Below are 27,387 nucleotides of genomic sequence, written 5' to 3' on the forward strand. Positions count from 1 at the left end.
AAGTGTAAATGGGTGACTGTTTCTGTATTGTATCTCTGACTCTGTGGATAGGACCATCCTCTCATCCCAGGTATGAGCCTTGTTTCTCTCTTTGGGACTGCCTTCAATGCCGGTATATCATTTAAATAAAGGAATCAAAATTGTGCACAGAACTCTGGGTGTGGATAATATGAGATATCTGGCAAGTTACATGGAGGTTCTGACAGCATGTTACATTCCAAATGAAAACACAGTGCTTTCTGTTAAATAAATAATACATTTAATTAAGTCCATATACAACACTATACAAAAAAAATCGCAGCGAAGTCCAATAAAGTAGAACTATTATGAAAGGTCTTTTCTTTTACAAAAATATCACTACAATACGGTATTGACTACTTTTAATAACATATTTGGGAAAATACTGTCAACATAATATGGGAGAAATTCACACAAAATTGGAATGTAAGTATTACAGTAACATATTGCCTTTGTTCTTAAACAAATGGGTCAGCTCCAAATTGATTGTGACCAAGTTTTCAATACATTTCTACAATGACCTGAAGTACAGAAACATTCTGGCAACTGGACAAGGCAGTGAAGCTTTACATGAATAACAGGTTGCAAAGGGGTTCTGATGTGGGGCTTCCATCAAAAGCAGCATTATCTAGATTGGAAATTGTTTTTTTTAAGCTCAAGTCAGTTTCTGAAATGCTCTGTTCTAAGTGTATGCAGGATTTTAAGCCTTGGATTGATTAATGGTCATTTCAACTTTTTTGGAGTTTTATTTTAATAAAAGGGATTGGTAGCGACAGAAGTGAAAATATTTATTACCATTAACATTTCCCAATCATCCTCTTTCAAATACAATGAGGTGTGTTGCAAGGAACTTTACCAAGGGTGAAACAGAACTGAGTTTAATGCAAGGTGTAGCTACTGTGTTAGCAGCCTATTCACAAACACGTCACTAACTACTTCAAGGTGTACAGTTCTCACAGGTGAAAATGGGTTTGTAGAGATTCTTGTAAATGGCTGGTAAAGACAATGCAAAATTGTGTACATTGCATTGAAATGGATCGCAATGCCATACACGAGAAATACAAGAAAAATAAGTGTTTCTTAAGAAACAAAAAATGCCAAATAATTCCCAATGAAAACAAATCCCAATTGATAATGTTAGCAAGTATAACTAAAAATAAAAGATTTATCAATATATGAATAAATTATATTTTTAACAATGGTTACTATGTGTTACATTCATCCTTATGGTGTTTTTAATACATGCTGATAGACTATTCTATGTTTCCGTTCATAACATTAAACACCGATTGGTGTCCCACAGTGAAGTTAATCTTGCTTTGACAAAGGAAGCAACTCACTAAATGATTTGTGGAATGAGCTTACAGCTCCATTATTGATGGTTCATCATGGTAGCTCATATCTGCAGCACCACAGAGCAAGTGAGCCGAAATATTTCCAGTCCAGTAAAGAGGAAACTGAAGTCCATTTCAGCTAATAATAAAACAATAAATTCTGACGTTTACATTTCTTATGCAGCAGAGTAACGGCAGTGGTGTTTCAAATCTTCTTGGATTATTTTTCAAATATCATTATGAATAAAAAATATAAAGTAGGCCTGTGCTTTGTGATGGGCAGTCTTTTGTGTAGCCAGGAGCTGCACGTTTCACCCAAGTCAAGCAGGCACTGGGGACGAGGATAAAATAAAAGTGATTATCAACCCTAAAGAGATTTGCACATGTATCAGTTCAGACAAAAAAAGTCCCCAACTGTTGCTTCATTGCTTCAGCTCAAAAGAAATGTCCACCGCCATTGTACTGCATGTAGAATGTACAGTAGTGGCGGGGACAGGCAAAGGACAGCCCACAATCTGGGGGCTTTGTTTTCTTTCTTGCTTGCCGCTGTAGCCGGCTCCTCACGATTGATGGTAGTGGTGGTAGTGATGATGGTGGTGGTGCTCATGGTGGTGATGGTGCTCATGTCTCTGAACAACTGGCATAACATAGCCGTCGCTTGACATGACCGGCGGAAGGTCGCGTATGAATTCTTGCTCCAGTGCCAGGGGCTGAACGTGGGCTGTCTTCAGCGGGGAGTGGGCGTCTTTCATTCGTTGCCTGTACTTTTTATGGTTGTGCTGTTGCTGCTGCTGCTGGAAGTGATAATGGTCATAACCCGCATGGCTGGGCTGGGAGTGGTAGTGCAGACCTTTACCTGCCTTATTTCCGCTGCTCTGGCCAGGTGCAGCAGAAACTTTCCCTGCCCCTTTGGGAGACTTGCCAAGCAACTTCTCCTGGCATTTCAGCCGCTGATGTGCTTCGCCTGACCGAAGCTCGGCTCCACTTGTTGGAGAGGGCTGGTCCAGCAGGAGTTGAGATCGACGCTGGTGACTGCCATGGGTCTCCGATTCCTGGGATCGTGACCTGCTTTGGGAGTGAGAGGTTTTCCCATGGTGTTCTTGCCTGGTCTGTAATGGTGGGGACCCTGAATGGGAAGAGACAAACCAAAGACAACAGAATGAGACAAGCTGACTAAGGAAAATATATCAGATCTCTTGTGCTATAATCAATCATTTTTATTACTAATCAAATGAAATTAGTCTCATCTAGATTTCTCATTTGCCAAATGTTTGGATGATCTTGCGTTACTTGGAAACTTTGTCCATTTCTAAGTGGAAAAGCCTTATCTGGGAGCTACTGAGGTAACTGATAGCAGCTACATCTAATACTGGAGACTTGGCCTGCAGAAAGTTATTTCATCAGAAATACAAACAAAATACATAAAATGGTTGGTGTAATTTGAAATAAAACCAGAAAATGTTGGAAATGCTCAGCAGATCAGGCAGCATACTGTATGTAGAGAGGAAAACAGAATTAACATTTCTGTTCCAAGAATCCTTCAATAGAACTAGAAATAATTAGGGATAAACATCATCTAATCTGCCTTCCACCCTATTACAAACCTGTTCTCTCCTTCCCACCCAACTGTTGCTGCATCTTTACTGGTTCTCAGTATTGAAAAAGGGCATTGATGTGAAAATTAAAATAGTTCCATCTCTCTGTAGGTGTTAAGCTGGTATGCCAAACATTTCCACTGTTTTCTCTGTTAATTTTTTTTTTCAATAACACTGTTTAAGAAACCTATAACAATGAGTAATGCAAAATTATTCCCTCAGCTTTAAAAGTGAAGTTTCAACCATGCTCATATAACATTGCTCTTCAGGTCTTTCATAAGAATTGAGGTAATTTTAAACAATGTGGAGGGAAAAGGGGCAGGGGCAATAGCTGTTGTGCAGGGTGAGCTAGGGATAGTGGAGGAACAGTCAGCATCTCTGTCCAATCTAGAATTTACAGTATATACTCACTCAATTACACAGAAGATAGGAGACCAAACCACAAATACTTTATTTCTCCTTGTTCAAAGCAATCAATGAACTTTTCCTGATCTCTGGGGTAAATGCCGGTGGCAGATGCAGAAGATGAAAATGTTCATGCCTCCCTCCGTTCAGTTAGCCACAATAGGCTAAATGACCTCCTTCTGTGCTGAATGCATAACCAGCCAATTCAAACGGGCACAATTGTCCAACAAGACCCACAAACCAGTGATCTAAATATCTAGGAAAATCAGAATGAGAATGAGAACTCAGGAGGAGTAGCCATTTAATTCAATACCTGGTCCAAATTTGGATGTGTAATTTTCTATCCCAGCCAAGTCTAAATAATGGTTTCTTCTCTCTGTGTTTTCATCTACACAGTATTGCTCACGAATATTCGAATGCTGCTGGTCACTGTTATATCTTCTGTAAGAAAAAAAACATAATTGACATTTCTTTTTGTTACTCCACGGTTGATTCACCCAACATAATGGGAACTGGGCTCTGTTTAGGTTCAACCCTAAACCAGTGTTTTCAACTCAAATACTGGCCATGTTTTTTTTATTTCCCCACCCAGGCCTGGAAAAAGCACAATTACACTTCAAATTAAGTCTCCCTTTACATTCCCCCTTGTTGTTTTGGTTGAACCTTGACCTGGCAGTTTTCCAATCAACTGAAGTGTGGCGAAGAAAAGGCTGAACAGTCAAGTACTTTCAAGTGGTAATAATGAAAGTTCCTTCAATATGCACACAACAAATGATGAGCAAGCAATGAATAAAAATCCAGAAGCTAAGAGTTGAAAGAAAAGCAGAGTCGTCAAGCAGTTTATTCCCATTGTTCTTTATGCCAAGAAAGGGAAGAGTTAATTGAGTGGAACATATTACTGGAGACTATCAAAAAAATGTGCCAAGTAGCTAATGTAAATATTGCTGAACTGACTTGAACATAAACTATCCACCCTAGATTTTAATCTGTTGAATTGTGAAAGAGCTAGAAACTAAAATTAATGGAGCTGTCACAAAAAAATCTTTGGCAATTACACTAAATTTAAGAAAGGATAAAAAGGGAAATGAATAAAATACCCCCAATTTTTAAAAAAAATTGAAGAGTAGAAAACCACTGGACATCTGATTTGAAAAGATTTGGAGTGAACAGAAATTTAATAATAAGAAACTTGGAGCTTTTGGGAATAATTATGGATGTGGGGAAAGAACAGCAACCAATCTAACCAGATAATTCGTTCAAAGTGCACCAAAGGAAAGATGAGCTGAATGCAAAAGATGTTGTGTTGCAAGATTCTTTGGCAAATTGGATAGGCAGAGTATGGCTTAAGAACACAAGAAACTGGGAGCAGGAGTAGGCCACCTGGTCTCTCAAGCCTGCCCAACCATTCAACGTGATCATGGAGCAAAAAAACTGTTGGAAGAACTCAGCAGGTCAAGCGGCATCTGTGGAGGCAAAGGGATGGTCGTCACTTCAGGTCAAGACCCAAAACGTCAACTACCCTTTTGCCTCCACAAATGCGGCTTGGCCTGCTGAGTTCTTCCAGCAATTTGGTTTTTTTCGCTCCAGATTCCAGCATCTGCAGTCTCTTCTGTCTCCACTCCACATGATCATGGCTGAACTACCCACAGGTTCAATCCTGACCCCCTGTTGTCGTCTATGTGGAACTTGCATATTCTCCCTCCATGGGGTTTCCTTCCACATTTCAAAATGTGTGCAGTTTGGCAGGTTCATTGGCTTCTAAATGGCCTCTAGTGTGTAAGCGAGTGTTAGAACCTGGGGGAAGCTGATAAACATTTTGGTGTCAGTCTCAGGGTTTGCTGAATCTTGATGGGAATGTGGGGGAGAATAAAATGGGATTAGTGAAGATGGGTGCTTGATAGTCAGTGCAGACTTGGTGGACTGAAAGGCCTATTTCTGTGCTGTATGACTTTGTATACAGAAACATTTTTCAGCATGTTCAAATCAAGGGGAACATAAAGTTAATAACATGGAGCAAAAAGGTTGGGAAAGGCCCATACACACACCCACACAAAGAAAGCATGGAGTGAACTTACAGGGGACAACACTGTATGTGGGATTAAAAAGATTTTTGGATGCCCTTTAATGGTGAAAAGGAATTAAGAATTGGCATCAAAGTCAAAGTTGAGTGATGAAATAGAATGTAATTAATCTGCAAAGGGGGTATAAATTTATTACTTAAAAAAGTATCTAAGGTAATTTTTCATGGCTTCTCTTAGTTTTGATAACAAAAATTGGAGAGATGGCTCCAATTATGCATGGCTGCTTAAACAGTCAGTATTCTTATCTAGAGGGAGATTCTACCAGGAGTTCAGCCTCTCAGAAACATGCCACTCAAAAGCCTTCACCTTGCCACATTCTGCTAGGAAATCAAAAACATATTTAAATGCTCAGCACTCCCAGGGTCGAATATGTTTTTTTCCCACTTCATCTCTCTTTCCAATGATCCTTGTAATACCAAGGTCCACTGTTGAGGAAATGGATTAGCCTCCAGTACCTCAGCTGGGCAGACAGCCTTTTGTCTGGACTCTTCATTTCCTCCACATGTTCGACTTCATTCCTACTCCGACTGCTTTCTCGATCTGCAAAAGGTAAACACAAAAACCCGTGTATAAATCTGTGCAGCTCAGCTGCTGTTTGCGACCTCACAGTTCTCTGAAGAAAACTCCCTCAGGTGAAGGCTTACATAGTGTCTTGTGGAGCAGAGCGAGAGAGAGAGAGATCTGGGATTGAATTCATCAGAGAATTAAGATACTCTCTCCTTCCTCTCAGCTGCTAGGTACACAAACTGAACCTCTTCTGACTTCAATCAAGGTCCCAGTGGCCATTAAGCAACTTGACAAAATGGTCATAAATTGATACAAGTAGCTCTCATATACAAAGACTGTTAGAAGGGCTGGGAAAATAGAAATATCACATTCATGCAGCTGGTTTCTCTTAAGGGGATGGAATTCAAGCATATTGCTGAGGAAAGGATAAACTGCACTTTTAAATTCTATCCATCTCTGCATCAAGCCCTCCTACATTGTATAGATAATGATGAACTGAGGATGCTTTCCACTCTCACCCCTCTATCATTTTGTTAATAATGTGATCGAAGACATACTGACTAATTCATAACGGGATTATCGTGTTATGGCGAGGATATCAATTCAATCATGATTTTCTTTTAGAAAAGCACCTTCATTTTTCTTAACGTAGCGAAATCAGTGAGGTATATTGGAATCTAGTGTGTTATGAAAGCAAACATGGACAATAAAAGACAAAATGAGACAAAGTAATCAATCCGAGGTTGGGCTTATGGTACAGGGGTAAACAAACATCAGCTGGTTTACCTTGACCACTGGCAAGGCCATCTTTCTTCCTTTGGGGAGGTTCAGGGGTCACTGTCAGTTTTACCCTCAAAGTCTTGCTGCTGGTGGATGACTGGTTCACTGAAGCATCTACGACTTCATAGATGGTGTGCATCAGGCTGGACATATCCTGTATGTAAAAGGAACATATATAGGTGGTTAGCAACTTCATTTTTCACATTGAAAAATTCTTTGGTGCACAGAAGCTTCTCCTCATATTAGAACATGTGCCTAATTCAGACTCTCCTCTGTACCCTGTGTAATATTCTGAATCTCAAAGATGAGAGCTTACAAACTACTGTTTAAATTCCAGGCTTCTTCGTATGTTCCTTTGATAACATCATTAAGTTTATTTTTATACTAAAGAAAAGTTAAAGATTAACATGGTGACCAGAGTTTTCTTATAGCAACAGGAGAAAGCTATTGAGTACCATAGCCTATGCTGCCATACCATTAGACCCGAAATGACCTAGATCTCAATTTGTTGGCCCACCTTTGCTCCATATCCCTTAAAGCTATATTCCAACAAAAAGTATAGCCTGACATTAACAAACAAGCAAGCATCCATAACCCTTTAGATCAAATTCCACCATTCCTTGTCTTTTCTGGCCGATAACAATCTAATTTCATAGTTACATGCCCATTGCTCTGGATCCTTTCAGCTGAGGAAATAGTTTCTACCTTTTTACACCATCAAATCTTAAATACCTTGATGTCCTCAGAAATGAACCTTGATATTCTCTGGGTTAATCAGCACTGCACCATCTCCAAAGCCAGTGTGTACTTCCTGTACTGCACATCCAAAATACTCTGATTGCAGTCTAGCCACAATTTCATACAACTGGAGCAACTTTCCAACCTGTCATATTCCCACACCCTCAAAGTAAGATTAAAAAATATTATCAAGTTAATGGAATGTTCACCTGTCTACTAGGTTCTTTGCTTTAAATCCACCCCTTTCACTTTAAAAAGATGGTATCAAAAAGAAAAATGCAAAAAATTGAACTATTTAGAGAAAAGTCTGGAAACTTCCACAGTGAGCCTGACACCAGGTAGGAAATTATTGATGGAAGTGGTAACAGGGCACTAGGGAAAATAATAATATGATTAAGGAGAGACAACATGACTTAAGAAAAAGTCTGGTATAGAGTTTATTGAGATTGCAACTAGCAGAACAGCTAAGGAGGAACCAGTGAATATGGAGTGTTTGGACTTTCAGGCGGCCTTTGAGAAGGTGCCGCCCAAGACATTATTAGGTAAAATAGGAATGCATGGTAATAGGGATAAAAAAAAGCGGTGTAGAAAAATGGAGGGCTATGTGGGAGGGAAGGGTTAAATAGATATTAGAGCAGGATAAAATGTCGGCACAACATCATGGGCCGAAGGGCCTGTGTTGTGCTGTAATGTTCTATGGACTAATGAGTGGGTAATCGACAGAAAGCAATAGGAATAGCGGGTCATTTTCCAGTCAAGAGGCAATGACAAGCAGGACGGTGCAGTTGGTCACGATTTAGAGATGGATAGGTGAAACATATCCATGTTTGTTGATGATAGAAATCTGGATGGCACTGTGGGCTTTGAGAAGAATGCAGTGAAGCCTCTGGGAAATTTTGACAAGTGGGTGGCCAAGAATGTGGTAGATGGAATATAACATAGAAAAATGTGAGATCATCCACTCTGGTAAAAAGAATGCAAATTATTTTTTAAATGGGGATGGATTAAAAGCCATTGTTGTTTAGATGGACATGTGTTCCTTGTACATGAATGATTAAAAATTAATATGCAGAATACAGCATGCAGTTAGGAAGTTGCAAAAGGATTCTTTTTGGGGAGTGGGGGTGGGGAGGGTGCTGTCTTTTCAGATAGATTAAGTAGATCAGACGGATACTATCTCTCATTTAGAAGAATGAGAAGCAATCTCGAAATGGGGTTCAACAGGGCAAATGCAGGGATGGGTCACCATCTCAAAATAAGGGGTCAGCCATTCAGGATACAGATGAGAAGCAATTTCTTCACTATAGGGTAATGAATCTTTGGAATTCTCTACTCAAATAGGCTGAGGTATTTAAATACCAAGTTTATTCAAGATATATGGATTTTTGGATCTTAACAGAATCAAGAGATTATGGAGTTAGTAGAGGAGAGTGGTGCCAAGGTAAAAAGATCAGCCATAATCTAACTGAATGGAAGAGTAGGAACAAGGGGCTGAATGGCCCACTCCTGCCTCTACTTGTGTTTCATCGACTTAGCAAATATTCCTTTTCATTTGTGAGAAATATCACCAGAATGCAAAGCGAGTGGGCAACCAGCAGACATGAGTGAATCTGGCTTGCAAGGACCCCAGTGTAAAGACTTAAGATTGATTTGTTTGCAATCAGTTGGTGAGTAACCAATGTTGCATTGAATTGACTCCTGGTTGTAGATGTGGTAATCTGTAGGACTATCTTCTGTAAAGTATAGAAAGTCAAAGAACTTGTGAAAAGCCAACTACCTTTGGTATCTTGAAGGGAAGCACTACTTTGGTGGTTAGAACCCAAGTTAATTGGCGACATCATACTAAATTATGCTACATGCCGATCTGTGCAGGAAGCAACAACTCAATCAATTCACTGCCACAACCACTAATTGACAAGTCAAATCTCAATACCAGTCAGACCTTTATACTTCCCTTCATTGCCTTTGCCCAGTCACTGCTTGCTTTACAATTAGCCAAAATCAACAAAAGGGGAAAAAATACCTGTTACAGCTCACACAGATAATTCAGTTTAAACTTCAATGTTCAAATGAACAAAGCATGACAACTTTGCTCCAAACAGGCAAACCATACAAAACACATAGGACAAAGAACAGATGTTGGGGAAAAACAATTAAAAAGAAAATGTGTAATATAATGGATGAAAGAACTTGTACAGAGATTAAGGACTGATCCAAAGCTAACAAGTTAAAAATTCCTGGAATCTTATTGCAATAAAAACTAAACTCACATGAGAATCCCTGCAAGAGATTGTTCATTTCCTATTTTCAACGTATGTGTTTGAATAATACTGTTGCCTCAGCTTCTCCCATGCCAACAATATTGATGGACTTAAGATGGACAAAACCACTTGTAGAACATATTACCTAAGTTGCCTCCTCTGGCCTTTGACTGAAGCATTTCTCCATGTTTTAGTTTGCTTTCAGCTTCACATAGCTAAGACTTCCCTAAGCTTTGAGAAATGTTTGCTTCACAGCTCCAGTACCATTGCAATACAAACTGCCTCCTTACCTCCCCACTTCTCACCTGTCATCTACTTTCAACCCTTCCACCCTGCCTCTATTTTACCAGTTTCAATACCACTATACCAACTGCCTCCTTACACACAAGAACACAACACATGAAAATAGGAGCAGGAGTAGGCCATCAGGCCTTTCAAGCCTGCCCCACCATTGAATATGATCATTGCTGATCTGTGCTGGCCTCAACTCCTCTTCTGTGCCATTTCTCCATAGTCCTCTATTCCTCGATCCATCAAATATTTATCCACCTCCATTTTAAATATTTCTAATGATCCAGCTTCCATCACCCACTGGGGCAGAGAATTCCAGAGATTCACCACCCCGTGAGAAAAGATTTCTACACCCTCAGTTTTGAATGACCCCACCCCCTGACTCCCCCATCCACATTTATCACCCCTTTTTTTCTTTACCAGCTCCACTAACTGCATTAAACTGCTTCTTGGAATTGTTCTAGTAGTGGCAACATTAGAAAAGGCACTCCTCTATATATTGAAAAGATCTCAGTTGGATCAGCAAGCTTTGGTGGGATTTACAGTATCATGCAAAATACAATTTATAACCTTAGAATCTGTGCACTGTCAGTTGTCAGAGTCATGGAGCACAAAACAGCCATTTGGCCCACTGTTGTCCGACCGACAATCAAGTGCTCCTCTACACCAAGGTGAAAGTTTGTAGAATAAATAATAATAACAAAAATGTAGAAAGTTTGGAGAAAGTTGGTTATGTACTTGTAGCCAGTTCTCCCACCCATGAGCTGCTGTACAATTGCAAAATTCGCAACTTAAAACACCACAACATCCTAAGAAGCAAAACAAATATAAATGTACCTCCTTAGTAACCTTGCCACTGTTGTCAAAATCATAAAGAGTGAAGGTCCATTCCTGATGGTTATCTTCTTCAACAGACACGTCACACTCTAGCTCCTGAAAAGAAAGTGCATTTCTCTGTTCTAAATCTCTCCTCTACTGTGGGATTCTTTCAACAGATTGAAATGTTGTAACCCAATGTACATCACCACACCAACGTATAACGTGGCAGCATGGCAGAATCTTGGTTCACATTTCCATTGAAGTCTGCTGTTGTAGGGAAGTGGAGGTGGCTCAGCATTGCCTTACACTTAGGGCTGTTATTGCTCATTTCTAACTTAACCAACAAAATCTTTTGCCTTCATATTTTTGATTCCGTTAAAATAATATTGAATAATTCAAGTTCACTTTTTAGTGAATTACTGCCCAGTAATTCAGGGATACTCCATGCAAGTTGTTCCCCTGCACCTCCACACACACACAGACAAGAATAATTACTCTTACTAACAGATTCCATATTTGTTGCACTCTTGTGGCATTTCAGAAGTAGTTTAAAAGTCAGTGGGCTTTCCTTGAAACTGATTATCAAACCTAAATTAACACTTTGTCTCCCCACAGATGCTGCCTAATCTGTTGAGCAGTTCAAGTGTTTTTGCTTTTAATCACAGGAAAAGGGTAACAGGGGCTGAATGGTCCACTCCTGCACCAATAATGCTCCTGCACACTCAGCAGGGATTTGTACTTAACGATTGTGTAGATAAGGCACAAGTCCCCAGCACTGTAGTCCTGACTATTCTACCCATACTCAGGGAACCTCCCTAGCAGGATTGCAGAATTATTCCTCATTTGGTATCTACGATAAACAAAGGCCATGTAAACATGACAGCAAAATTTGTTAGACCATTTTGTTTGAAGGACACAAACCAACCATGTTCTCAATATTTTCATGCCACAGAATATGCCCCATAACCATTTGATAACCAATTCACCATCTTAGTTTCAAAACTCACATCAAAGTTCAGCCTTTTCTTGCTTGTGCCTCTACTGGTTTCTTTATTGGGACACTTTTCCCCATCTTCGTGAGTGAAAGTTGATGTGATTCTATCGCATGGTTCCACCTTTTCTGGGGGAAGCACCACTGGAGAAGGAAGGAGACGAAATGCTATTTATTACAAACATGAACAATGACAATGCAAAATCCTTTCACTACTTCTTAGTTTTGTTGAAGAAGAACTTGCATTTATGTAGCACCCTTTGAATTTCAGAGTACACAGCGTACTTTAAAACCAAATGTGTATGTGTGTGTATATATATATATAAAAAATCTCCCGACATTAGCAGGGACTCCAGTACTCTTCTTTGAATAGGGCTGTGGTACCCTTCACATCCACCTGAGAATAAATGGAGCCTTGGTTTATCTTACAAAACAAAAGGCATTTCTAATAGTGCAGCACTTCATTGGTAGTTCTTTGAAGTGTTAGACTGGACTGTTTCTTTGTTATTCCGTGTGTCAACTTCAGTTTAGGAGGTTGTGGGTTCAGGTTCCACTCCAGGGACCTTGGACAAAAATCTAGGAAGACATTCTCAGTGCTGTACGAAGGGATTGCTGCACTAACAGGACTCCCGCGATTCAGTTCAACGAAAGTCCTGAGTACCATTTCTGAAGGATGCACCATCCCAGTATTCTGACCACAACTATTTCTCAATCAACATTAACAACTTGCACTTATAACTTACCTTTAACATAATTCAAAACAAAAGCCTCAGAATATTTAACAGAAGAATTAGAAAAAAAAATTACCAAGCCACAAATTGAGATACAAATAATGGGATACAAAGGCTTGTGTAAAAAGTCAGTTTTAAGGAGCGTCAAAAGGTAGGAAGAGGGTTAGATATTTAAGAAGGGAATTCCTGAGCCAAAGCCAAAGAGAGCTGATGGCCTGGTTCCAATGGTGAGCTGGAATCTAGAATCCAAGAAGCCATCATTGAAGGAGAACCAAATTGATGAGTTTTTTGAAGGAATGTATGACTGGAGGAGGAGATGAAGGAAAGAATCTGAGCAAAAAGATGACAATTCTAAAATCAAAGCATTGCTATTGTCAACGTAGGTGAGTGAACAGGGAGTTGCCGCGCAAGGAGAACTTGGCACAAGAAGATACAGGTACCAAGTTCAGAATGAGATCAAATTTAAGGCAATGCAGAAGAATTGGCCCTGAGAGTGTTAGAATTCACCCAAGAATTGGTTAGTTGGTGTTTTCATATTAAATCTTCTTTCCTTCTGGATTTTGTTATTTAAATTTTTTTTTGTGTATGTAGGCAATTTGTCTTCCCTTATGCGATTCACAAATTTCCAAAGAAATGGGAACACTTTTCCCATGCAAACAACGGACATAGCTATTAAAAGACCATTGGAATGCATGGCACAGGATCAAGACAGCCAACTTCACTGGGCCAAATGGCCTTTTCCTGTTCCAGACTGTTAAAGTTCTTGCAGTCCCAATGTGAAGTCACATAAACAGTACATTAATTAGGTCAAAGGCAATTCTGTTTCCTGAGTGTATCATTCACGTTAATTATCTTGGCCTGCAGATGGCTCACCAAAGCTAGTAGCCAAAAACAAAGTAAAATTCCTACAGTTTCTGAGCAAATACTTCATACCTTCACCTACTAAAGGTTTGGAACTTGTATTTAAATAATACATTTTACATTCTCAGAATGCCACAAGGCACTTTGCAACAGCAACAATTTGCACTTAAGTAGCACCACTGATCAAGAAACATTTTGACTCAGAGTTAGAAAAGGGGATTTCAGGACAGATAACAAAGATCTGCCCATAGATGTAGATTTTAGGGGGGAGGATCTTAAAACAGAAACAGAAATTGAGAGCCTTAGTGAATGAGCATTTTAAAATTTGGACTAGTACTGGTGGAGTGAAAGTAGGTGTAGATTGGCAAGCACAGGTGTAATGGGTGGATGAGGCTAATTTTATCTCATAGATTATGGAAGTTGGAAAAGCATTGGAAAAGTTGAGTCGAGAGATAACAAAGATTTAGAGTGGGATGCAGAGTAGGGATAGTTCAAACAATAGATGAGTCAAGACAAGGACTTAATGCCAAAGTTAAAGTGCGGAACCATGAGAAGCTGTTGGACATAATTTTTTGGCTGCAGTTCAATTAGTAAGAATGGAACCCATGGATGATCGTTTCAAAATCAAAGCAGTGTTAGGCTGGGACACCAGAGATGTTGAGCGAGCATGGGGGCAATGTCAGTGTAGGACCATCCAGCTGGATGATAAAGGAGGAGCAAAGAGGAAGAAAGTGACAAATTTTTTTTATCATGAACCAAGATGAACTAGAAATAGTTACCAAAGCTAAAACTGCAAAAAGTGTCACACAACTTTGAAAAGGACCATTTCAGAACTATAATTCAAACAGAATTGACAAGAAGGTTGGCATGGATTTAGGAGACATCAGCACACAGGATTCAGGGTATGAAAAGCAGATTAGATGTGAGAGAATACTTTGAAGGAGCAATGAGTATTACGAGACTAAAGAGGGGAGTGGTGATAGCACATTTGAAAATGGCGCATCAATGCAGGAGAGGGAACTGTTAGCAAAATTAGCGAACACTGGGCTCAGAAAAGATGGGCGGTCAAGAATTTTGTTGGGTAGAACCCAGTGATGGGTCTCGTGGACAAGATGAGGTTGGAGAGAGCAAGATGGATTTGGAGAAATGGGGAAAAATTAGCAAGTTTTGGTCCAGTGAGCCAGGGGAAAGTTCACAAGCAGCAGGGGAAAATATCCAACTGTGTGATAAACTCTTTCCACCTCTTGAAGGCAAGGCTGGTCTAAAAGATTACTTACAATGAAGAGAGAGCAAGGTTATCGTTATATTCCAGGAAAAACTTGAGTAAGATGCTATAAAGCTTAGAATAGCCAAACCAAATCTGGCAAGAGACGGTTAAACCAGTTTCCCATCAAAGTCATTCGACCTAGATCTAAATGTACTTCAGTGGAAATATAGGGTATGGGGAACAACTAGCTTGAGAGTGTAATGCCTTTAATGTTTGTGAAGTCAAAAGTCCAAATATTGCCAGGCAGCTGAAGGACATAGTGAGATGTGTAACAGCTAGTGATACATGTCTGAAGAGTAGTCACTGTTTAACATAGGAAATACGATTGCCAATTTGTACACAACAAGATTGCAAAAACAGCAATGAGATAAGGGATCAGATCATGCATTTTGAAATGATGTCAGCTGAGGGAGAAATACTGGCCAGGAATTCCTTCTGCTGGAAAGGAACATGCCGTGCAGGAAGGCTTTTAAGTGATAGCCCAGATGGGGTTTAGAACAAGCCAGGTGGCAGAGAAGGCCAAAAGTAAAGGAAACTTTGTTTGCTGGGGAAAGATTCCAAGGAAGAAATATTCACAGAAATTTATTTCATATTACAAAATTCTGGGAATTCCTAGAATTATTGGAGCTGTCTTAATTTGTCTTCCTTACAACTATTTTGATTGAAATAATTTTACACATTCCATCTGGATAATGAGCACAATGGACCAATGTGCATTCTGTTGTCTCCATTTGGCTGCAGTTACTCCCAAGTTTTAAGCAAGAGTCTTTGATTAACCAGTTCTCTTGGAATCCACTCATGAGACAAGTGTCATATATACATGTCTTGTGATTGGATTCCAAGAGAACTGGTTAATCAAAGACTCTTGCTTGAAACTTAGGAGGAACTGCAGCCACATGGAGACAGAGTGCACATTGATCCACTGTGTTCATTACCCAGATGGAAAACCAAAAGAGAAAGTATGGGTGTGTGCAGGGGGTGAAAGAGAACTACATTCAGTGCAATACCACATGCCTAATTTGGGCCCATACAGTGTGGCAAAAGCCCATTGGTAAATGGTAGATATTGAAAACATATTGAGCATCTTACAGTAACGTGTTGTGGATAAAGCAGTATAGTACATCCACTGGTTCTAAGATTTCCAGAAGTTGCCACACCGAAGGTCACAGAAGAAAATAAAATCTCATGGTATAGGAGGTAACATAGTAGCATGGACAGAAGACTGGCTGACTAACAGGGAGTAGACAGCAGGTGTAAATGGGACTTTTTCTGGTTGGCACAATGTAATGACAGGTGTGCTGCAGGGATCAATACTGGGGCCTGAACTTTTTACAATTTATATAAAATGACTTGGATGAAAGAACCCAAGAAATAACCTTAAATTTACTGATGACACAGGTAGGAAAGCAAGTTGTCTTATGTTAGTTTTAGGTGACTGGTTTAGTACATTTGGAGCAAGTACACTGTCAAACTCAGTGGACTAAGTTGGCCCAAACCTGTAAAAGGCAAATTAAAAAAAAAAGTAGCCATAACTGCTCCGCAGGAGTTAGGAAGAGCAGAGATCTTTTTTTTTACTTTATGGTTCTTGCAATGGTTCCCATTTGTATCCACTACTGTTATTCCAACTCTACCAGTAAAGTCTTTCCTGGTAAACCGCTCCACCTCCTAGTCCTGCAAAATCATCAGTCTACTTCTGATGAGGCAAGTAGCTTGATGTCTTTTACTGAACCAAGTATATTGCTGCGACAACTTGCCTTAAAACTTCCATTCGGCCTGTGCCAGTTCAAAACTGGTCCTTCCAAGACACTGGCCTTGGAGCCAAGTTTGGACATTCAAACTGGGTCTTCATGGAATCACTTTAGAAGCAATAATCTTGGCCTCAAGGATTCCACACAGTTGCATTCCCATTCATGCCCAATTACTGATGCTAACAGATATTCTGAGAATGTTCAGCACAGAGAGTGGCCGTTCAGCTCAGCACGTCCATGCTATTGTTTATATTCCACTTCTGCAAACTTTCTCTTTTTAAAAGGAGAACCTTCTCTTCAAATCCATTTTCCACTACTAGCCTTATGTTTCCATGTGGTAGCAAGTTTTGCATTTTAACCACTGGATAAAGTAATTTCTTCTGCATCCTTCATTGAGTTTGTGACTCTTATACTTGTGGGCCCATAGTTTTGCACTGCTTCATGAGTTGGTAAATCCTTTACATTGATCCTATTAACCAACTTCATCATTCTTAAAGACCCTTACAAAGTTACGCTTTATCCTTTTCTACAGAAAAACACCCCAGTCTGCTAGACCTTCCCTGATAGTTTTAACCTCAATGCTACTTTCATTCTAGATTTTTTTTTGGACCTTTTCTGCTGTCTTTGTCTTTTTTATAATAAGGAATCTAGAAATGTGGCACACGTAGGGACTATGCAAGTTTAGTACAGCTTCCTCTTTTTCCCCCAGGTTTATTCCTCTAGAGATAAAGCCCATTTGTCTGTGTGCATTTTATTAAGGACTTGTCAGCTTGCATTCCAACTCCTGATGATTGGTAGAGTGCTGTTGGTTGAAAATGTTGAAGTTGATTTCAATTCCCAGGTTTAGGTAGCTTGTGCTAATGGCAGAAAGCAATCAAAGAATCAGAGTCATACACAACAGAAACCGGCCAATCAGCCCCTTGAGTCCTGCTGATGAGGAAGCACTGATCTACACCTAATCCCATTTTATTCTCCCCACATTACCATCAACTCCCTCCAGATTCTATCACTCACCTACCTACATATTGGGGACAATTTACAGTGGCCAATTTATCTACCAGTCCACAGATCTTTTAGGATACAAGAGTAAATTGGAGAACCTGGAAGAAACCCACATGGTTCACGAGGGAGAACGTGCAAATTTCACACTGTCAGCTTTGGAAGAGCGGATTGAACCCGGGTCACCTAGATTCTCCACTGTACAAAATTTCAGTAGGGATCAGTGAAGTAGCTCTGCACTTATAAAAGAAAATGTATTTTCAATAGCAGCAAGACCCAGAACCATTCCTGGATGAAGATGTTTCTCATGTATTCCTGAAAGGGGATTTTGTCAGTAATTATTTTACACTTATAGCCTTCAGTGTCAGACTCTCACGCATCCCTCATTTAGGAAAACTGTGCATGAAACTGTGCCCTTTAAAAGTTGCCTTTAGATCTACATGCAGTTAAAAAATAGAAATCTATTGCAATGGGCTATTATATTTGTTAATCTGCTAATAGTTATCAAAAGACTCAAGGGCCCTCATGTATCTGGGGATCAATAAAAAGCAAACATTCCTGACCAGATCCATGGAGATATTTGGATTTTTGCAGCCAAGGGCAACAGGAGGAAAAGCAAAGCTTGCATATCCATGGCACGTCTTCAGGCTCTGGCTTCACTTCCTATCTCTAGGAGCCAGAAACTGCGGCCAAAAAAGCTTATTGATGCCATTTCCATTGGAATTGCACAACACGTGCACTTCTTCTCAGTGCCATTGTGTAAATGATATCAGGTATCATTAAAGCAAAAGTAATTTCACTTACAACAGGAGCTGGGTCTTTTCAAGGAAGAAGTGGACTTACTCTTGTGCTTTTCACAACCAGTTCACTGCTGAAACAAAGGAAATGCAGTAGCCCTATTTGTGAATAACAATATCCCACAAATGCTAATATAGCAAGTTACCAGAGGGCTTAATATTGACAAAGACATCTGTAAGAGCTCCCAGAACTATTTGAAGATAGCACAGGTGGAACCTTAGAAGTCCAATCATTAAATGTTGGGAGGAAAGAAACTTCGGAGGTGGTACAATGGGTGAAGGGCTTATATCTATGAAGAATTGCACGTTAAAAACAATGTACCTTTCATTGGACTGTTGGCATTTGAGCAGTTATTAAAGGATCTCTGCCATTTAAAAGCAATCTTCACTTTATTTTCAAAAATCAGAACTTGTTGCTTCTTAATTCATAACTGCTGACTCAAACATTTTCACTGCTTTGTTTTACCTTAAAAATGGCAGACTTCAAGATAAAACTATCAGACAGTAAAGCATTCAGGACATTGCCACCAAACTGTCACAGCCAGAATTACACCCTTGCTCCACTATCCCTTTACATCTTTATGCCTTCTTTCATTTCTCCTATCAAATAGTTCCTGCCTGAACCATAACTCCAGAAGTGAATTCCACAGCCTCAATGTAAAAGGTATTTCTCCTGCTGTCAAATATCTTGCACTTAATCTTGCATCCAAGATCCTCTTGAGAAAAAAGGTATTTGGGTTACCATAATAAATTATGTTAGTATTTAGCTTGAATCGTCAAAGATGAATTAAAAAAAAAACACGCTCTTTAGTTTTCTTTCCACAGACTATCGGCACCAATCATGCCTCATCTGCAAGATGACATGGGCAATTATTCCAGCAACCCAATTGCTGAGCAAGACTGAAATGACAAGATTAACAAGAATAGTCTTGGATTCTGTCCCTAGGCTGAACTCATCTCAGCGAATCGCAGGGCTTCAATGGGCTTAGCATTCCCCAGGCTACGGTCACCAGATCAAAAGCAGCCGCCAGCTGATACTCCAAATGGCTATCTGACCACATGGTAGACATGTGGAAAGTGAGAATATTGAATGAGGTCTATACCTGCTCTAGCTCCACAATCCTTTTAGAGATCTGTGCTCTTCCATTTTTGATCAATTTTCTTTGCTCCAGCAGAAACAGCTATGCTTTTAGCTACCTTGGGCCTTAAGTGATGGAATTCCTAACTAACCCCTGCTCCTCCTTTATCCTTTAATAAGCTCTTTAAAACTTGCCTGTCCTAATATGCATCATTGCTGGGCATCACATTTTCCCCCCTCCCCCAATTTCAGTACCGTGGATTGTTTTAGGACTTTTTAAAATATGATAAAGGTATTTAAAAATACAAGTTGCTGTGTTGACAGGATCAGGGATGTATGAAACATGGATAGTTCCCTGCCCCTTAGTTTAAAAAAATACTCGATTTTACTAATCCACGAGCTCAGTGAATGAATGAATGAATTAATTCAAGAGCAGCAGCAGCAAGGAGATCACCTTACTCAGCTCACAGTTGAAGGTTTATACTAACAAAACCGATACCAAACTGACTGGCAATTGCACACCATCTAGAATCCTCTAGATCAACTGTTTTAAAAACAAAAGAAATGATTTAGCTCTATGACAGTTTTGAAGTAACTAGGAAAAGTACTCTGCAAATCTTAAACCAACAGATTGAAATCATTTACTCTACAAGAGATTATAAGGAATAATGGGTACCTGGAAATGATTATCAGGTTATAATCTCACTGGAGAAAGGTCAAACAACATTTATTAAAAGAGAGAGAACCATGAAATTTGGAGATGAAATTTGAGCCAATTAATCATTCCCAGATACGAATTACTCCTTTTTCTTTACTAAGCATATATGGACAATTTACTCCTGGTACTCGGATCGGGATAGCCTTGGCTCAGTTTAGTAAAGAAAGAAAACTTTTCCTTGGAACTTGAACATTAACTCTCAAATGCTAAATAGAACCAGGTGGCTTGCAGATTTGTCACAGAAAGATTTCTGTCGTCCATTTATCCCTTCTATAAATTTTATGCACCCCATTTATAGAGATAATAAAAATGCCCATTTTTATTCCATTGAGAAGTCAGGGAGACACAGTCCACCATGTTAATTTAGAGTGGCCTCAACAGATAATGTCAATGGAAAAGATCAGGCAGGCTTTGAAATGAGGTGCCTATTAGTTATTGCCTTTTTGGTTCAAACACCTGAAACCCACTTCACTATCAAAGAAACAAAATTTTAGATCACAGATGAGTGATTTGAGTAAGTGCATATTGAATGGGTGACTCTGGACGATTGCTTCCCAAGCTTCCCACTACTGAGCATTTGCCTCATATCTATTGCAAATTGATAGGAGATTGCTAGGATTATTCAACAAATGACAGAATGGTAAGAGACAAGTTAAATAGTGAATCCAACACAGGTCTTACAAAATTCCCTTAAACACCGACGGGATCAAGTATCAGATAACGAATTTTCATTTAGTCTATCTGCAAGCAAGTTTGTGACATGGCACAGACATCAGTGATTTGGCTGAGGGAACTAAATGTCACATTTCCAAGTTTACCTATGATACAAAACTAGTTTGGATTGTAAATATGAAGGAGGATGTAGAGAAACTTCAATTATAGACAAGCTATGTGAATGGGTAAGAATACAGCAGATAGTATACAATGTGGAAAAACACAAGGTCAACCACTTCAGTGCATAAAACAGAAAAGCAGAGTTTGTTTTAAATGCTGATGAGTTTGGGAAATGTTCATGTTCAAGAGGTCCTTGCATACAAGTGACTGAAAGCTAACATGCAGGTAGACCAAGCAATTCTGAAGGCAAAAAGAATGCTGGTCTTTATTACATGAAGGTTTGAGTAGAGGAGTAAACAAGCTTACTGCAATTACACGGGGCTTTGGTGAGACCGCACCTGGAATATTTTGTTTTGTTTTCTCACCTAAAAAAAAGGATGTATTTGCCATAAAGGAAGTGTAACAAAGATTCACCAGACTGGTCCCTATGATGACAGGCTTGCATGAGTCAAGATCAAGCAGACCAAGCCTGCAGTCTCTAGAAGTTGAAAGACTGAGAGGAGATCTCATTGAAACTTTGAATTGTAATTGAAATAAGAATTCTTAAAGGGTTTGACATGCTTGATACAGCGAGGATGTTTCCCTTGGCCAAGGAGTTTAGAACCAGGGCTCACAATCTCAATATGAAAGGACCAGCCATTTCACACTGAAATAAGGAGAAATTTCTTCATGCAGGTAGTGGTGAATTTTTGGAGTTCTCTATCCTGGAAGATCCTGGAGGCTATATATCTGAATTCATTCAAAACAGAAATAGATAGATTTCTGGATATTAAGGGAATTAAAAGATATGGGAATAGAGATGAGGTAGAACTTCAGCCATTATTTGGTTGAAAGGTGGAGCAGACTCTGAGTCAGATGGCCTAGTCCTGTTCATGCTTCTAATTCCCACGTTAGGATTATATTTATGGGCTCTTTTCTGTCCTTACTCCATGTTATTTCAGTAAAATTGAATCAACTTGAAAATGAGTCTTCACTGGCCTTCATTTCCAGTTAATAACCCATAGAAACATTTCTAAACAGAATTAACAAAACCACTTTAGCCATTAGGATTATTCTGTGCCTGTAGTGTCTTTCCCTGAACAACCAAAAATCACATCAGATCATTTCACAACCCCAAAAAAATACTGAAATGTTGGACAGCTTTGGAAATAATCAGCTGGTCAGCCAGCATCTGTGGAGGGAGAAAGAGCTGATGTTTCTGATTGATGATCTTTCATTGGAACGGAGGACAAGCTAGAAATCAAACAGGCTTTAAAGGTGCCAAGAAGGGCAGGAGTGCAGAGAACAAAGAGTGTCTTGTGATTGGGGTGGAGACCAAGAGAGACTGAGTGACTTAAGTGGTGGTGGTGCCAGCTGAGAGGTGGTGGTGAAGGGTTGTCAAATCATAGCCAACTTGCCTCTAGGAGACACAAGTAGAGAAGATGAATGAGAAATAATGAGAGATTGTGTAATGGCAGCTAATCAGCCTGGAAGAGGTGTAGAATGGGGAGCAAAGGAGATAGGAAAAAAAAGTAAATGCTGTAACTAAGATACAGAATGCAGACGTTTCTGGCAATCTGGAACCAAGGACAAATAAAGCCCAGCAGGTCAGGTGATATTTGTGGAGGGAAAAAAAACTGAGCATTACAGGTCAATGACTTTACATCAGATTTGGCCAGTTCTCATCACTCTTGGTTTCAGACTTTGACTGATGCAAGAAGATTTGCTTCTTTATCCTATTAAATAAGTAGCAATTAAATCTATTACAACAATACCACAATCTAGCTTGTTGAAAGAAAAGCAAATGATTTATTACTCTTGTAAATAAATATTTCATTACTCATTACTCACTTGGCCACTAACTTGGTTTCAAATGGATTCTTTGCATTGACCAATTCAATCAACTTCAGTGTTCCGAAATAACCCCTAGAATTCATTTAAATTTAAGTAATCAATAGGATTTTTTTTTGTGTGAAGCTATCTCAGTCATTCAAACGAAATCACACAGCATTGATTGAATTTTGTGGTTTGGTTCTTCTCTCAGGAGATAACTAACAACATTGCAAAGCAATTAGGATGATAGTCACTGACAGTGGTTACTAACAGTTACTATTTTTACAGTTTTAAAAATGTACAAGAATTTTTTTTGTTAAAACTAACTTGTGCGTGGATTTAGTTTTCTTTGTAAAAGGTCAGAGGAACTGAAAAGAAAATGTCACATATTTCTCATCTCAATTAATGTTCTCCATTTTAAAATATTAACAGTAATGTCTACAATATTCTAAATGTATAAAAACACTATATACTTTCATGAAAGTATTCCACTCAGATTTTTGACATCTCGTACACTAAATTTTGGAGCTCAATTACAGTGTACATCTCCTACAGGGTGTGCAGCAAGTCCATTTTGGATGACAGTGTTGGGTTTTGTCTGGCTTGCCTGAACAGATTTTTAAAAAATAAAATTATATAAATAAAAGTTATATAATTTATATAAATATAATTTTATAGTTCAATTTAATAAATATAGCCAGCTACCAAAATACTAATTTCTGAAATAAGAATCAATTATCCTTAAAGTCATCCATCTCTTGTGGTGGAAAATTAACAATTCATCAACAGCAAAAATATTATAAATGATTACCAATGCTCCATTTTTCGGTTTGCAAAATATAGCAAACTTGGTTTTAAGACAGTAAATGTTTCACCCTTGCGAAAGTGACTCAGTTTTTAATTTTCATTCATGGGAGCACGGCCATCAATGATGAGGCCAGCAGTGTTGCCCATTCTTAACTGCCCTCAAACTGAGTTATTGCTAGACATCTTCTGAGACCAATCAAGAGTCAACCAGATTGCTCAAGGGATCTGGAGTTACACTCAGACCTGACACATAAAGTATGACAGAACTGATTCCCTGAATGTCAGTGAATAAGATAGGTTTTGCAGACAATCGAGCCATCATTCCTGAAATCAGCCTTCAGTGCTAAATTTACATTCCAGCAAGATAGAAAAACAGAAGGGTAAGCAAGCATGAAACTGTCCAGTAAGCATAAACAGTGCATGAAAAGGTCTATTTGGTTTGAACAACGTCTACTTGACAGGGCAAATGACTAATGCAATAAAGTTTTTAGCATTTCCTCAATAGTTTATAGTGCATACTATAAATGTCAGTTTTCAAAATTCTTATCTGGCTAACTCCCTCACCATTGGTAGTAAATATGGGTTTGTAAAGGGGCTAAGAGCTTCTGCAGGCCCTAGGGCTTTCACTTGAAGACAAGATTTAATGACTGTTTTTAGTAAACAAGCACTTATAACCAACAGCAATTTTATTCACCCGTAACTAATTAGACATGCATGCATCACTGGGAGGTGACAAACTTAAATAATCATCCCTTTCAGGTCCTAAAGCAGCTGCTGACTTATTTAATTAGAACCATTCTTTAGAATACTTAATTCTTCACACACAGCAGTGAAGGAAATGTAGTAAATCCCCAAGGTGCTGTTGGCTGCTCTATCATCATGATTCACAATGCATGTGCATGAGCAGAACAAAACCACTCAGCTGAAAGTTTTGTGCATCAACAAACAAATACAAGCACCTTTGAACAAGTGAAAGGAAAAGAGAAAAGAAAATCAGGGACAACCTTGTTAAGTGATGATCACCATTAAAAACAGTGATATATGTTGTATAATGACCATTTACTATGGTCAGTTGCAGCACCTCTATCAACTGGTAGAGAGGCCATTGAGGTTATACTTTCCCAATTGCCCTTGAAGTCTTGTTGTTGGTTATAGAATTCCAGCTACAAAGACTTTGAGAGTTTTAAAAAGCTTCAAGCTTGTAGTCATCAATTTATTTTGATGTTCCTAAAATTTGTTTTCTTGTGAAAGTAATTTCTCCCTTCCTCTTTGTACTCACACAACTGATTATAAAGGGGTCCTCTCCCCAAGTCACACGTGGATTTCGAATCTGCTTTCTACCATCTGCTCTAGGTCCTATATACAACTGCCAAACCAAGGAGGTACATAATTAGCTCAGTCCCAGGCCTGCCAATACTGCTGAGATGTACAAGCTGGCAGAGTTGAGCAATTCACTCTCAGATTTTCCTTGCTTATCTGCAATTGCCCTGTTTGGCAAGGTTCAGGAGGGTTAGAATTTTGGTGTTCCATTGCCTCAATGTCCATTGTATCATTTTAAAAAAAAGTGTTAGATGCACAGGGCAATTCTATTAAGGTAGCAGTTAAACATTTAGCAGAACCAAAATTTCTCCTAGATACAATGTCATCCTAGAGAAAGAGTGGGGGGGGGGGGGGGGAGGACAGACAGGAAAATGGGAGAGAAGGAAGATTAGATAAAAACAGGGCAAGTGTGTGAATGAAAGAAGAGAGGAGAGAGGCACAGAACAGTAGAGAATGAAAGATGAGAGGAGGAGGTGGTAAATTTTAATTTGTATATTGATGCAAGTCCAAAGGAGAACCTGAAACTCTCAGCCATCAAATTCAGTTTTCTTTAAATATTTAGTTGCTGTGCAATTTAGAAATATGTGGAAGCCAATTTTAGTACAGCAAGGTCTCACAGAGAGTAGAGTAATAAAAGACAAAGTAAACTGTTATAAACTATTATAAAATGGCAAAAACTTGGAAGATAACTTCCTTGCTCTTCTTCAAATAATACAGTGGGATACCTTTCATCTGAAAAATTGCATGCTCATAATGCACCATTGCATCACCTTAGATTGTGTGTTCTTGTCTCTGCTGTGGGTCTTAAACCGACAACTTATGATTCATGTGAAGACTAGACATCATCTTAGAGGATTTCAGCTGGATGGCCTTTCTTTATCTGTAGATTTGATGTAAATCTCTGCAATGACTCCACAATACATCACTTAGAGAGAAAGCAGGTTGGCAACACTGATGAAAATTACTTCATTGGTTCTCAGGACAGTTTCTGAGCTAATAGATTATGTCAGTTCCAGGCTAGCCACAACCTCCCCCAAGGTAACATAAAAGTGTACACTGTTCAGTCTGCATGAAACAAAATGGAGCAGAGATACGAGCCACCTGCAGGAGGTTGTGGGTCCAACTCCCACTTGAACAATCACAAATGTTGCCAACACAATAGCCTTTTGGAGAGAAGGGGAGGGGTGGTGTTTTTTTTTCCTTGTTGATCAAAGGGCACGCATCCTTTCTTCCTACATTTCCCCCCATCCCACGTGGGGGTACAGGAGACATGCATCTTGCTTTGGTCTTGTTTGTATGTGGCCCCACTTAATGCAGTCTCAAGAACAAAGGGTAGTAATGCATTTGCAAAATTGGCAGCAGTAGACAAAACACTGGAACAGGAGATTTTAAAATAACACCAGCAATTACAGCTACTTTACTGAAGGCTCCACTGTGAACAGTAAACACTGGCAGCTATATCACAAGACTGCATATAGATATATGATACTGTCTGGGCGGATTAGGGAAACACAGAAAACCAAAAGGCATTGCTACTTTTCTCATCACCGTCTGGGCTGGTTTACAAGCACACTGTTGCTCCCCGTCAGATTCCACTTGTATGCTGGTGACACTCAGCTCTACTTGCCCTGCCTCTCTCAGTTGCTTCACTTCTTCCAATTTGTCATACTGCTTGCCAGAATCCACTCTCTCCCCACCACACACTGGAAAGATCAATGCCGTTGCCTGCAGCTCCAACGGCTCTAAAAGAGCTTCTCAAAGCAAAACAGCTTCCTTGATTGGAATCCTATCCACCACCCAAAACATTCATTTCCTCCACCACCAGCACACAGTAGCTGCAGTGCACCCCATCTACAAAAGGCACTGCACTTGCCCAGGCTATTTCGACAGTACCTCCCAAACCCACAACCTCAAGTACCAAGAGGACTAAAGGCTACAGGTGCATGGGAATACCAGCAACTGCAGTGTTTCCTCCGTCACATAGCATTTAGTCTTACAAATATTTTTGTCATTCCTTCATTGCTACTGGATGTGGAACTTCTTCCCTGAACCCATTATGGAAGTAACTTCACCAGATGACACACAGTGGTTCAAGGCAGCTCAACACCATCTTCCAAGAGCAATTAGGGGTAGGCATTAAATGCTGGCTTTGCCAGTGACACCCATAACCCGAATGCACAGAAATCTGTTTTAAGTATTGCTGGATTTTTACCAAATTTACTAAATTAAGCTCTTGTGAAACGGCCTTAAATGTATTTATGAATTGAAAGCACTAAGTTTATCGCTTTGAGTGAGTACTTTCATCAACATTCAGCTTTTGACAAACTGGCCCACGGAAAACAATATCATCTTCTACATATTAATTAATTGGCAATTTTAGTGTGCTTAAAAATTTGATTATTGCTGGTGCTTGTTACCCACTTTAACTCTACAATTGCTGACCATGCTGCATTTTTCACTTACCCTCCAGGGGGCACTGGTCATCAAGGAACTGACCACCTTTCAGTTCTCCATCCAAAAGTTCCTGCAAAGAGAGAGAGAAAATATTTTTTTTAAACAGACAAGTAACAGATGTGGAGGAATAGGAAAGAATCT

The 27,387-nt window shown here is 39.4% G+C and overlaps 1 protein-coding gene across 3 annotated transcripts in view; it reads right to left on the reverse strand.

Annotated features, from left to right (window-relative positions):
• Nucleotides 1-239: 239 nt before the first annotated feature.
• The window catches only part of nkd2b (NKD inhibitor of WNT signaling pathway 2b), a 100,383-nt gene continuing 73,235 nt past the window's right edge, over nucleotides 240-27,387 (reverse strand). Inside the window, exons 4-10 of one of the 3 annotated variants that reach the window (XM_052016363.1) lie at nucleotides 27,256-27,316; nucleotides 11,837-11,964; nucleotides 10,848-10,943; nucleotides 6,727-6,874; nucleotides 5,889-5,973; nucleotides 3,666-3,793; nucleotides 240-2,478 (exon numbers count right to left, since the gene is read on the reverse strand). In XM_052016363.1, the coding sequence (XP_051872323.1) occupies nucleotides 1,913-2,478; nucleotides 3,666-3,793; nucleotides 5,889-5,973; nucleotides 6,727-6,874; nucleotides 10,848-10,943; nucleotides 11,837-11,964; nucleotides 27,256-27,316 (1,212 nt within the window). In that variant the 3' untranslated portion in view covers nucleotides 240-1,912. The remainder of the gene's footprint in view (nucleotides 2,479-3,665; nucleotides 3,794-5,888; nucleotides 5,974-6,726; nucleotides 6,875-10,847; nucleotides 10,944-11,836; nucleotides 11,965-27,255; nucleotides 27,317-27,387) is intronic. The other 2 variants (XM_052016364.1, XM_052016365.1) reach the window with 2 other exon arrangements.

Source organism: Pristis pectinata, chromosome 5 (assembly GCF_009764475.1).
Source record: "Pristis pectinata isolate sPriPec2 chromosome 5, sPriPec2.1.pri, whole genome shotgun sequence".
In the NCBI taxonomy this organism is placed as follows: domain Eukaryota; kingdom Metazoa; phylum Chordata; class Chondrichthyes; order Rhinopristiformes; family Pristidae; genus Pristis; species Pristis pectinata.